The 13,923-nt window shown below is 41.8% G+C and overlaps 1 protein-coding gene across 1 annotated transcript; it reads left to right on the top strand.

The window, feature by feature from the left end:
- The first annotated feature begins 2,125 nt into the window (after positions 1 to 2,125).
- Positions 2,126 to 12,814, top strand: LOC126994318 (actin-related protein 2/3 complex subunit 1A-B-like). Its single transcript, XM_050853643.1, has 10 exons — positions 2,126 to 2,285; positions 3,366 to 3,464; positions 3,848 to 3,999; positions 4,242 to 4,350; positions 4,481 to 4,653; positions 4,861 to 4,978; positions 5,739 to 5,917; positions 7,620 to 7,723; positions 10,899 to 11,079; positions 11,210 to 12,814. The coding sequence occupies exons 2-10, from the start codon at positions 3,398 to 3,400 to the stop codon at positions 11,246 to 11,248; spliced, it is 1,122 nt and encodes a 373-aa protein (XP_050709600.1). The 5' UTR covers positions 2,126 to 2,285; positions 3,366 to 3,397; the 3' UTR covers positions 11,249 to 12,814.
- The last annotated feature ends 1,109 nt before the right edge of the window (positions 12,815 to 13,923 follow it).

Genomic DNA, 13,923 nt, shown 5'->3' with positions numbered 1-13,923 from the left:
TCTATAAAAAAAATAATAATGCAATTGACAATATCCGCTTAACTACAGAACAGTTTTACTTACCATTACATATAGTCACCTTGGGTTTGTGTTTTATAAGCATCCATAGAAATACGTCAAAAAAAAGCATTTGGAACAGCATTCCCAAATGTGGGACAATAATTCCTTATCCCTTGTTTACCTGCAACAATAAATGATCAATCCATCAATTTTTTTAATTTTTTTACAACAAAGGAGGCAGCTCAAGGGCACAAAAAAAGGAAAATAAAAAAGCCCGCTACTCGCTGCTCCCAAAAAACTTATGAGGTGGCCGAAAGATCAATTTCGGGAGGAGAGGTGTCCTGATACCAATGCGCATGCTATTGTAGCGGGGTGTGTGTCGCTACATCCCTTTTTGACGACCACTATGGTTGTGATGGTATGTGGTAGCGTGGTAGTCTTCTACATTCCCGAGCGCTGGTCCCGGATGGTACGGCCTCAGGACAAGTGAACACTCGTTCCGCCTGTCCCCGGAGTTTGTTGGTGAGTTCTCGTGGCTTGGAGGAGAACGAGGTAGCGAAGGCACAGGCGCGGGGTGACCGCTGCCAACCAAATGTAACGGGCTTGTCGGGGGGCGTTTAAAGGGTGTTGATTAAGACTTCAGCTTCCTTAAGGCGAATTATATTCGTAGCCTTTATGTACAAGAAGCGACGGAGCGAGAGCGACTGTCGTTGTGTGTCAGTCGGACTCTCGTGAAGGAGTGGCGAGTTACAGGTTGGAAAATAATTGTTACAATTGGTCACGTATGTCAAGGTGACCTCCACGCACCATCGGAGTGCGAAGTATACAAAACTGAGACGGTAAACACTGACGGACGACATTCCTATAAGGTGGCGTGATCTATCTGTCGTGGGTTTTTCCATTGACAATTGTATGCCTAATTCGTGGTGATATTAAATAATAATAATACATTGATATCCTACTATAACAAGGACGGCCACTCGGGCAGTCGAGGGGCAGGTTACCCCGCCATACAAGTTCCCATCCTGTTGTCCGTCTCACACAGCAGGCCGTGGGTGGTTCTTCGGGGGGGGGCTGAGTGGAGAGATGGACACCTCTCTCACTCAACTCAAACTCGCTGCCTTTCTTGCTTCCTGCTGCTCGTCTCCTGACTAGCCCGCCTCACACAGCAGGCCGTGGGTGGTGTGTGGGTCGGGGGGGCTGAGCGGAGAGATGGACACCTCTCTGACCAGCCCGCTTCTCTATGATTTCTCGCTGCCGCTCCTTGCTGTAGGGGTGTTCGTCTCATCACGTCTCCCAAGCTTGTGGTGCTCTTCCTCACTCTTCCCTCCTCACTGGCCCGTGGGTCTCCTTGCCCTCGCCTTCTCGCCTCTGCTCCTCGCTAAGCTCCTCCCCCTTCTTCACGTGACTCCCTCTTGGCATTACAATCAAACCCTACCTATCTAACTAACTAGGTATTGGTTTCTTGGGGGGGGGGGTTCGAGGCTTTGAGATGAGGGATTTCAGTAACTCTCGTTCATGATATTTACTCATTCACTCGCCGTGTTATCCTTCCTACCATTGTATCTTTTTAATTTCATGGTGCTACCTACACATGTATTAATAGTTGTATAATCACACTCTGTCCTGCCTGGGGGTTGGGATGGCATGTTCCTCCCTTCTCCCTTGTTGTTTACCTGCAACAATAAACTATCAATCAATCAATCAATCAATCTTCTCATAACCTTTTACGCACTTACATTTCTTAGCCACCCATTCACTCTTTCACTCATTCACTCTTTCACTCATTCACTCTTTCACTCATCCACGCTCCCACTCGCTCACACTTACTCTGTCACTCACTGACTTACTCACATTCTCTCGTTCATTCACGTACTCGCTTACACTTACTCTGTTACTGACTTACATTCTCGTTCACTCACATTCGGACCGTTACACTATCATAAAAAAAAAAAAAAGATAAATGATTGTGGCTGGACCCATCATGCCCTGCATCACTGTCATGTCAGATTCTTTTTTTCAAAGGTTTGCTAATATATACTGTTATTATTAGACTATGAGTCCAAGGCGTGAGCGACTGGTCAGTATTGGTACCGGTACCGAGCACTCTGGTAACGGTACCGTACCGTTTAGCGGTACCGGTGCGGATCCCTAATTTCCCCGTCCCATAGCGCATGCGCGCAGTTGCGGGACTCTCCCGGGGAAGTAAACAACAGTGTGTCGTGGTGGTGTTGGTGTCGACTGCCCAGAGTCCGCTGACATCACTACCTGTTTGGGTCTTTTAGGTAAGTTATTCAGAGTCTAAGGGGCCGCCGGCTGAGAGTTTAGGCCATTATCTATCACTTTCACAAGTAATAGGCTGGGAAAGGTGAATAAGAGGGAGTTTACTGGCGTGTTCGGTGGGCGGGGCTGCTGTGTGTCACATCCGGCTGATAAGAAAATCGGCTTTTCATGGTTCATGTGGAAACTGGGCAGCTTTAAATGACTCATTGGAACAGAAGCCACAAAATATAACGAAGAATTTAACCTAGTTTATTTCAGCCTCTTTAGCTAGTGAATAAATCGGGAGGAGCCTGTTCGTGGATACATAAAATGAGGGATTTATATTAATGACGCAAGGGAATAGTAACCTCTTAGTATAATGAAGAATGTAACCTAGTTTATTTCATCTTCATTCTGGATCTGGATATTAATGAGCAGGGCACCTGAACAGGTGCATAACAAGCATATTTGTGTTGGCTATTGGGGGGACGGGGGAGCCGGGTGTGCTGGGGAGGGGAGTGAATCAAGTGTAATTGTTAGTGTTGGTGTGTTGTGGTGACAAGTGAGTGTATTTGTTATTTGTTTTCTGTTAGTGAATAAATGAAGAGGAGTCTTTGTGATTCCAATTGTTTTTATTTGTTAGATTTGGAATTACTATACACTTGACAGGTTTATTATGTTCTTATGTGTAATGGCCTTAAAATGCATCTTAGGGAGTGTAAGGGAGCACTTATTATGCCTTATTAGTGTTAAGTGCATGGTCAGCTCTGGGTCAGCTGGTCTAAAATCTAACAAAAAAATTGACTGCCAGATTGAGTTGGGTGTAATTCTTTAATAATATCAGTATGGTTACATGACTGATGTTAAAATGTGATCTGCTGGGCATAGGTATTTATCTCACCCCTGGGTGTAATGGCCTCAGTATGCATTTTAAAAGTGTTCAAGTATTTGTCTGCTAGATAGTATAGAAAAATAATTAGCCCCTCCAAATTAATACAAAGCATAAAACAAAAAGCTGAGTTGGTAATTTCCCCTTTCTCTCTCTCTCTCTCTCTCTCTCTCTCTCTCTCTCTCTCTCTCTCTCTCTCTCTCTCTCCCCACAGTGTCATCTTGTTGCAGCAGTGTTTGAGGCACCATGACGGAGGTGTTCCAATTTGGTCTTGTCCCCATCACCTGCCATGCCTGGAATAAGGATCGCTCCTGTAAGTGCACACACACTCACATGTACACAACCCAGTAGCTTAGTTGTTAAGTATAGATTATTTTCTAATCAGTAATGGAATAGCAACCATTTAGATACATCAGCTCTAGCCATAACTCATCCACAACAGGATTGAAGCCTTTCATTGTGCACCCACCCACTCTTAACTCATTAGGTACGGTATTGTTTTTGTTTCCCCCTCTTTTTAATTCATAATTTATTGTCACTTATTTTTTATATCCATGTCTGCTCATTTAGGGGACTCTGTTTTGATCTATATATTTTTATTTTATTTTCCCCTGATGGCCTTTCTTTGATTAATAATTCAGGAGTAAGGAGAGATAATGAGTACTTGGCACTCACAGTCTTTCTTCCCTCTCCCAGGTGTGGCACTGAGCCTCAACAACAATGAGGTCAACATCTATGTGCGCGCTGGGTCAGAGTGGCGGCTGCAGGAAACTCTTCAAGGCCATGACCTGCGTGTTACCGGCATTGACTGGGCTCCCAACACCAACCGCATTGTGACCTGTGGGGCTGTGAGTAGTTCCTGTATTTTCTGATTGATTTGTTTATGTATTTTATCTGCTTATTCATTTATATATCTATGTATTTCCTTTTTTATTCACATATTCATGTTGGTTTATTTATTTCTGCTTATATAGTATCTATCAATTTACTTCCTTATTTATTATTTGCATTATCTTGTTTGAATAAATTTTTCACTTATCACTACATTCATCTTATGGTATAATTTCTTTTGTATTTTTCTCTCTGGTAGGACCGGAATGCATATGTGTGGACCTGTGGGTCGGATGGGAAGTGGAGCCCAACCTTGGTGCTGCTCCGTATCAACCGAGCTGCCACCTGCGTCAAGTGGTCCCCCAACGGTCAGTTTAGGCAGCATTGTCAGGCACCAGCCATCATGATAGAACGTCATTGTTGTCTGTTTTTTTTACCTGTTCTCCCATTGCAGCAGAAACAAATCCTAATCACAGCTGCTCTTCATTGCCACCACAGAGAACAAGTTTGCTGTGGGGTCTGGCGCTCGTCTCATCTCAGTGTGTTACTTTGAGCAGGAGAACAACTGGTGGGTGTCAAAGCACATCAAGAAGCCCATCCGCTCCACCATCACCACCCTCGACTGGCACCCCAACAATATCCTGCTGGCTGCCGGGGCCGCTGACTTCAAGGTGAGGCAGCCTCGGAGGGGACTGCAGGTTCTTGAGGGAATTCCTTTGCTAATTAACCCCCATTTTGTTGGCACTCTGATTTTTAAATGAATACTTTCCTATTTTTGTGAGTTCTTAACCTGCTTGTGACAGAAGCCATTATGATTATTCCCACACTGGCCACAGGAAATGGAGTAGCTAAGTTGATAACTATGATGACCATTGCAGGTGCGTATCTTCTCTGCCTGGATCAAGGACATTGAGCCCAAGCCAACACCAACCCCCTGGGGTGCCAAGATGCCTCTCGGCCAGATGATGACGGAGTTCTCCAACTCTACTGGTGGAGGTAAGTCAGTCTCTAGGGAGACTGGGACATGTAAGCCTTGGGAGTTTTACTTGGTTTTGACAAAGCCCATTTCGACTCCACCCTGGCTGCAGGAAGTGAGGTAACAATGATTAATATGCATAGCTATGGTTGTGAAAGAAGCCTACTGAATCTTGTTATTGCTTGTAAACTAATACCCTTTGATATGTTAACAAAAGTATGAAGAAAATTCACACGCATCTGACGTTCTTGAATAACTACATTCATAACTCCAATATTGTTTTATAGTGAACTCAAGTTAACAATTTGGCATTCATAAATATACTTTAATCCCTAAACATTGTCTGCAGGTAATTCTCAATTTATGTGAGGGATACTTTTCTGAAGGGATTGTGTAATTTGAATTGTTGCCACCCAGATGCGAGCAATGGTTATTAGTACAATAAGATTGATTATGAAAACAAAATTATGTAAATGAGATGTTTGGAGGGAGATTAAAAGGTAGTGAAGATGGTGACACAGGGTGCATAAATCAGTAAATTAAACAGCATTTGTCACATAGTCAAGCCACCATGATTTTGAAAGCCCACATTGCAATTATCTAAATAAGCCATGGAAAGTATAAACCTGACGCTATTTTTGACCTTGTATTTTTCCAAATTAGTGTCATTTAAACGCATGCGAGAATCACTTGTATTAATCTGTTTGCATACAGCCATGTTCACTTGTAGCAGTTGCAATATATTGGTTCAAACCTTAATGAGATACCTGCGAACTCCAGGTGGATGGGTGCACAGTGTCAGCTTCTCGGGTGACGGGAATCGAGTGTGCTGGGTGGGCCATGACTCCAGCCTGACCGTGGCCGACGCAGGGAAGGAGATGGCCAAGACGCAGCTGAAGACGGAGTACCTGCCCTTCACAGCTGTCACCTGGGTCTCCCTAAACTCACTGGTGGCTGTGGTAGGTCCATTAAGTCATGAATGTGGGCATTATTTTCAAGCCATTCTTTCCCTTGAGTGTCTTTGGTCAAAACTCAATTTTCCAGTCTCCACCATGACTGCCAGGTGAAGGGGTTGACAGGTGATGCCTTGCTCTTTAGTCTGACCCAAAGTAGGATGTAGGTCTGGGCCGTGTGTGGGTGTATGTAACTCAGGGATTGCCCATTGGGGTTTTGTTAGGTTAGGTTTGGTTAAGTTTAGGGTATCTTCAAACACATGATTTCCAGCACTTTAGGGCATAAATCAACAAAGAGTGACCTCACTTTGTTGTATAGAAAGTTTCATTAGTAAGGAAGCATATATAAATTTTATGAGTCAAGACCTATAGTAACCTTTTGTGGTTTTGTTAGGTTAAGTTTAGCGTATCTTCAAACACATGTTTGCTAGCACCTTATGGTATAAATCAACAAAGAATGACCTCACTTTGTTGTATAGAAAGTCTAATTAGTAAGGAAGCATATATGAATTTTCTGAGTAAAGATGTATAGTAAGTGTTTGAGGTTTTGTTATGTTAGGTTAGGTTAAGTTTAGGGTATCTTAAAGCATATGATAGCCAGCAAGAAAGCATATATGAATTTTCTGAGTCAAGAGCTATAGTAACTGTTTGGGGTTTTGTCAGGTTAGGTTAGGTTAAGTTTAGGATATCTTCAAACCAGGGGTGTGGAGTCAGCTACTTTCGGTCAGAGTCGGAGTTGGTAAAAATATCACCAACTCTGACTCCTTTACATAATCATTTATCGTGTAATGCTTTTTTTTTTCCCCATGTCGCCTATAACACCACAAGGATTACTTGAATGGTCTTTTTTGGCGATCCCAGCTCATTACTGCTGTGATACATGACCGCTAGGCAAGTTTTGCTACTTCTTTGACGTCGGCGTCACTGTATTTAAAGGGTCGAGGAAATAGAAGAGGGTTAATTCTCTTCTAAACCTCTCAATCCTCCTCTAAATTCCTCTTAATCTTCTTCCATTTCCTCTTAAAAGGTTTAGAAGAGGATTAAGAGGTTTAGATGAGGACTAACGGTGACACTGTTGGACGTCGGCGTTGCCGGAGTGAAGGGGTTAAACTCAATTATATTATATTATATTTGTATTATATATCATTTAGGTACACGTACATTACGCGTCCTTCCTAGGTACCTGTCCCTCCCTCTCTCCTTTCCTTCATAGAACATGGGAAGTTTCTGCTGTGTGTGTGTGTGTGTGTGTGTGTGTTCATTGTCTTTTCACGTACCCCTTTGATCTATGCTGTGTATATCCTGGGGTACGCGGACCCCAGTTTGGACAACACTGGTATAAATCAACAAAGACTATCCTCATTTTGTTGTATAGAAAGTCTCATTAGTAAGTATATATGAATTTTCTGAGTAACTGTTTGGGGTTTGATTAGATTAGGTTAACCGGAGGGTGGCATGAGCCTCAATAGGCGTCACTTAACAATCCTGCCTGCGCCACCAACAGGCCAGTGGACATTCACTAACATCCATAGGCAAACTTGTGATTTTTTCTCAATTCTCAAAGTTCCTGAATATTCCAAAAAATTCCCCAAAGTTTCCCAGATCAAAATTCCCAGGAATTTTGCAACCCTAGCTGGGAGTAAGGTTCTTAAGTGTCCCTCTGAGCCATGTTCGTGTGGCTGATGTGCTGTGTCTTGTGGTGCTGCAGGGCCATGGCTGCTGCCCAATGCTGTATTCTGTGGATGACATGGGTAAACTGACCTTCGTTACCAAGCTGGACGTGGCTCAGAAGAAAGAGTCAGGAAGCCTCAGGTGAGAAGACCTTTGCTTATGCCACTTTATGATATATGCTAATTCTCTGGTTTGTTTAGAGATTTACGGTAGATTTCATAAGCTTAATATTTGCCACTTAACCATAACACACTCATGTGATCAAGGCTAAGATTCTGCTCTTGTTTGTAAGAGATTAAAGAGAGAAAGGCTTTTATTTTTGCTTTTAGACTTGATAATAATGTGGAGATGTATGGTGAAGCTGGGTCCTCAGTGGTGCATAACTTTGTGGGATGTTTCATGGGGCTGACAGTGTAGAAATGATTATTAGTGTTGGTTAGGTGTTTGAAGATGTTATCCTTTTATATCTCTGCAGTGTAATTAAAGATTTTATTTAACGAACTCCCAGTCATCTTTAGCAGGCCTGGATCCAGCAAAGGCCTGAGTGACACACATTCCCTGCACCTGCCACAGCACTTACAACCCATGACACTAATGCTTCTCACAACCTATTCAAGCCCAACCTAATGCTTCCTATGAATCCTGAGTCTGGCTTTGCATCCCAAACCAACACTATTAAATGATCTGTGTGTCCCTAGTCCATCTAGTCTGGATCCAGTCCTGTTTAGCAATTTTTTGAAGCAATATATTCTCAGCAATGACTTGGAAGAAGGTATATCATGACAGTGCAGTTATAATGTTGTGTGGGTGTGGGTACATGTGTTTCAGGAGAATTATGGTATACATGCATGCCTTTTAAATAGGCTGGAGGGAAAGGGAGAGAAGCAACAAGCAAGATGTTCAAGTACAGTATTTTCTACCAAAACTTGTCAGTCACCTAAACATACCAGATGAATATTCTACAGCATTAGGTATTTGCTAATGACTTGTAACATGAAAGGAATTAACTGTTTGATTCTTGATTAAGTGTCTTGATACTCTGCACTATGATTACTCTCCTAAGGCCTTAAATTTAGCTTTTATCTTTATTTACAATTTTACATTGGAATAAGCATGTGTAATGAAAAAGAATTCTTCTCTGATGTTCAGAGAAGTGAATCCTATTGAAAGGTAAGACTTAGGTAAGCTGCTGCCTTAGTATTGTCACCTTTTTGTAGTGTTCCTCGAAGGTCCAGTTTCAAGTGTGTTGAACCTGTGGCTCTCAAGTATTGTTTTTTGGCACTGGGCAGTGTGAGTCTTCCATTCAAACAAAATATTGATTCTCAATACCTGAGTGACTAAGTGGAATGGGAGGATGCCATGGCTGTGTGGTATTTTATGGGCAGCTGCAGCAGCAACCCTCACCCTGGACGCTGGGCCACACACATGCACCTTCAGTAGTAGTATTATCCAGATTTCGGTTAAAATGAGCTCCAAAGCTTTCTCCGGGAGGGTACTGGCTGGCGATCACGGGTCCAGCACGTGATGAGGCCTTGGTAATTACATTTATACACACACACACATACACCACTGTTTACTAGACTCTTTCCCTCCCAATTATGATGAAACTTTATTTTCAGCCTCAGTTATCTGCAAACACCAAATTGTTTTCTCTAACAATCAGCTTCTTTAAAATTAATTAGTTCCTCCTGCAAGCTTATAAGCTGATCTAATCTCTAATGACCCTTCCCCTCATGTACAGTAAAGTGAAATCTGTGCTTGTAGAGGTAACCACTCCCTTTTGGTAGACACTCTGCCAGCCTTGCCCTTCGCTCCTCTAGTAATCAGTGGTGTAGTTTTCCTGCTTCTACAGTAAAGAATCAACGTAATATGGATGCCAAAAAACAATACTTCTTCTATTTTAGTGTAAGGAACATTTTTAAACTTAGGACCTTCAACTCTTTTTACTTAAAACAGTTGTCTTTTTTCCTATTTATAAACATTTTTGCAGAAAATTGCTTTTATCTTGCTGCTATAACCTGTATAGTTTTCATAGTGCAATGAGAAAGATGGAATCAAATCCACTCTTTGGCATCAACAAGTCTGGCCCTTCACTTGTATCCCTGTAGCAACACAGCACATTCCTGCTTCCTGCACAGCACTTCACCCCATCTCCCTGGAGACTTAGTCTAAATTTCTTTTGCTGTTTCAAACACAGGCACTGAAATAATAAGATTTTAAATCAGTTGAGTGAGATCTTTCACCAAATAGTAAATTATTTTATTAGTTTTATGATATAGTTACATCTCATTAGAAGTTTTTAGTATCATTTCTGTTGCTTATTACAACACAGTTGATTGTGTCATAGGTTCTGTAACTGCTTATCAGAATAGTAGCAAATAGAGAAACATCCACTCTAATCTACTAGTGTACCATTGGCTCTACCCTTCCACTCTTTCCTGGTACTTCATCTGCTATTGGCTTTATTGGAGCTGCATGTTGCAGGCATTGAATTTTCTTTTCCTAGAGCCCATCGTTTAACTTCTCTTACTGAAGAAATCTTGTCCTTACCTCAGCAGCACTCACTGATCCATCCTAATCAACAGCCCTTGTAATTTGCCCTCTCATCACATTTCTAAAACACATAAGCACATTATCCTTCACCATTACCTTCTAATACACAACTAATTGCTTCTGAATGAGATTTTATCTTCATCTTGATCCAGTTTTGATGTGATCTTACCATTATGAAAGATGCCAAAGAATAGATTGTGATTCAGGTGTGCTGGCTAAGCTCTTTTTGCATTGGACTCTTTTCCAGCAGTCTGTGGTGGAATATTCATACTACACACTTGTTGATATGTCATACCCAATGATCTTTCTTCCAAATATACCTCAAATAGACAAAGAATCAAGATATTTCCATCTGTTAGCTGTCCCCTAGAAAGCCCCTTTACAGACCCCAACTCTTGTGCGTGTAAAATCCCCCAAAATGGTTACTTCTGATCTTGAAATACTGTTTTTATGACCTTGCTAGCATACATATAAGTAATCACAGTTGTTGAGGAGTATAAAGCTAGACATGAGAAAGATGTGTTTTGCAGTATCTGTAAAGTGCTCCACTAGTTCATGTATACTAGAACAATTGTGTTAGTACCTAGTTATTTACAGATAGAGTTCTTAAGCTTCAGAGTGAAACATGAAATACTGAAATATTATGCAGCAATCTTCCCTCCAAAAGGAATCCACTAATAATAGGGACAAAAATATAACAGTCTCACCTCCCGACAACACACTCACTAAAAGCACGCATCTCCTTCCCCTCTACACCACACAGCGCCATGAAAAAGTTCCAGTCACTTGATCGCACTGCCCGCTCGGACCAGTCGGACACCACCCTGGCTACCATCCACCAGAACACCATCACCGGTGTTGCCATTTACTCTGGGGACAAGGCCAACTGCTCTTCCATCTCCACCTGCGGCGCCGACTCTCAGCTCGTCATCTGGAACTTCAAGGTGAGGCTCTGATTGTTGTCCTGTTTCTGTTGTTGCTTGTTGCTTACCTGTTCACACCATCTGTCATCCTCTGTACTGTGTAGATGAATTTGGAAATAATGACATTTTTCTTATTTGTTCTTCCTCTCAGCTTCTGGAGCAGTCGGTGGCAGATCTTCGTCTTACCTAAGCATTCCAGTCAAGAAGGCACCCAGCAAATTCACTTGAGAACCTGAAGGATGGATACTTACTTGTCATTCAGGGAGGCATTATAGGATGAAAAAAGGATCATGACAGATGTACTTGTTTGTCATTCACTGAGGTGTCTAATGTTATGGGTCATTTTGTATGTGATTTCTGGTGATGGTGTTACGAGTTCATCACCTCATGTTTTAGATCCAGTAGCTTCTAAGAGCTCTGGGGGTGTTAAGTGGCCTCTTAGAACTCTGGGGGTCTGAGAGCTTTAAGGGCCTAAGTGACTCCTTAGAGCTCTGGGGGTCTTAAGTGGCTTCTAAGAGCTCTGTGGGTCACAAGTTGTTATTGATATGCACACATATTCCATTGTGGTTCATCAGGGACATCACCTTGTAGTCAACCTCCTTCCAATGTTTTAGAAACCCTTACTTGCGCCACTAAAAATGTGAGAAGTACTTTATTTCAGTCTCAATGGGAACACTATATGATTTTTTATAGAACCAAGTGAATGCAACACATTTATCAGCTCATGAAGTAGTTGAACTAGGAAAGACTAAGTTAATGGTGGACAGACAGACTAAATGCTAAGTAAGATATATAGTTTGAAAGGTTTGATATCCTTATTTTACTAGGAACAAATGAATGCAGTAAGTTAAGCAGCTCAAGAAATAACTGAGCAAGGATATGTAATGTGACAAAGATAAGTGACTGAAGAAGGATATGAAGTAGGATAATGAGTTGTTCTTAGTATGGACAGTGAAACGGACCAAGGATTGAAAAAAAGCTTGAAGTGCTTGTAATAGAATATGAATATAAAGAAAAATAGAAAACGACAGCAAGGAAGAATGATCAACTTAGAGGTATGTTATTTCCAGCACTTCACTAACCACAGGAGTCCATACAATCCATTAAATATACTGAATGAATTGGGATTTTTAGAGGTAGAAATAGCACTGGATCAAGCAAAATGGAGGAAGATCAATGCAAGTCCAACCCCAAGAAAGGGAGAAGATGGACTATAATCGAAGAAACAGAAAAAGAATTGGGGTTTATAATTATACACTGTGATTTGATTGATTAACTTAAGCATTATATCCCATCCTGTAGGTCATGTACACGCCCATCTTTCCTTTATCTCTCTTAACCCCTTGACTGCAGATTTCCTACAGTCAAGCCTCACCAAGCTTCAGGAATGGAGCAAAAAGTGGCTGCTATAATTCAATGAAGAAAAATGTAAAGTCCTGCACATTGGGAGGGGATACCCAGCACACCAATACCACATGGAAAACACTACACTATCCACCACAGAGCCAGAGGAAGACCTGGGACCATATGCTACCAGGCTACCAGTAAAAGCCAAATCCATGCCAGTTGCAGCGGACGGGTTAAGGCAGATAAATATGATTCGTGGCTCAGCACAACTTGTTCTTAGGGGGAAATCGGGTTTGTAATGTTTTGTGTGTTCCATAATATCTGTTGATTATTACCACTGTTGGGTGCCATGTGAATAAGCCAGTCAGTTTACTTGATGTGATCTGTGGAATAAAAGTTATGATTGGGAGGAATTTGTTGTCAGTGGTCCCCTAAACTATTATTATTAATATTATTCTCTCTCTCTCTCTCTCTCTCTCTCTCTCTCTCTCTCTCTCTCTCTCTCTCTCTCTCTCTCTCTCTCTCTCTCTATTTTTTTTCTCTTCAATATGACTAGTTCATTTGTCTTCCTTACACTCTCTCTCTCTCTCTCTCTCTCTCTCTCTCTCTCTCTCTCTCTCTCTCTCTCTCTCTCTCTCTCTCTCTCTCTCTCTCTCTCTCTCTCGCTCTCTCTCTCTCTCTCTCTCTCTCTCCAGTAGTTTACCTATATATTATACTAGCGAGAGAGAGAGAGAGAGAGAGAGAGAGAGACGGTGATATAGCTTATGCACCATCAACATCTCATATTTGCTGTAATGAGATGCTGTTCTTTTTTTATTTTATTATTTTTTCTGATCTCGGTACTGAATAAACATGCATAATAATTAAAGAAAGTTGAACAAAATGTTTTCCTGCATTCCCAGTCAGCAGCGTAAATGTAACGCAAGGGTTGTAGTCGCTGACCAATGTCTTGACCCCAGTCTTGAGTGTTTGTCTCGGCGTCCTCTGCCTGGTACCCTCAACTTGTGGCACCACATTTTGTCGAATCTGGTGAGCAACACTTGGTGTGTGATAGCTATTTCTTGAGGTATGAAGGAGGCGTCAGGTTCTCACAAGTTTTTAATGTTGTGGAAGCTTTGTCGAACTATCACTATACTCATAAAACTATCCATGAAAATACTACCAACACAACCTGTATGCCATGATGTGTCTTCACCTGGAGGGGACTGTTTGGGTCTTACTTTTTTCTTTTCCCTTGATGCCCTTTTGTGGATCTAAATGATTGGTAATAATGTCCACCTACACATGGATACCTGCCTGTGGTGATCTCCAAGCTGAAGGTTAGTGTGTATGTATGTATGTATGTGCTCACATCTGATTTGTGTATCTTTCCTCAGAATATTGCCTGGAACAAGTAAGTGGTTACCTAGTTTATAACAGCAAGGGTTGATCTGGAGAAGGAATTACGTTTTGGGGCGTTGCACAACATTAAATTATAGGTAGCTAATTGGACTGTTCGAGGAGGTATTGATTGTACTA

Source organism: Eriocheir sinensis, unplaced genomic scaffold (assembly GCF_024679095.1).
Source record: "Eriocheir sinensis breed Jianghai 21 unplaced genomic scaffold, ASM2467909v1 Scaffold773, whole genome shotgun sequence".
Lineage (NCBI taxonomy): Eukaryota > Metazoa > Arthropoda > Malacostraca > Decapoda > Varunidae > Eriocheir > Eriocheir sinensis.
Note: the sequence above shows the minus strand (reverse complement) of the source record. Positions and strands in the feature narration are given on the sequence as shown.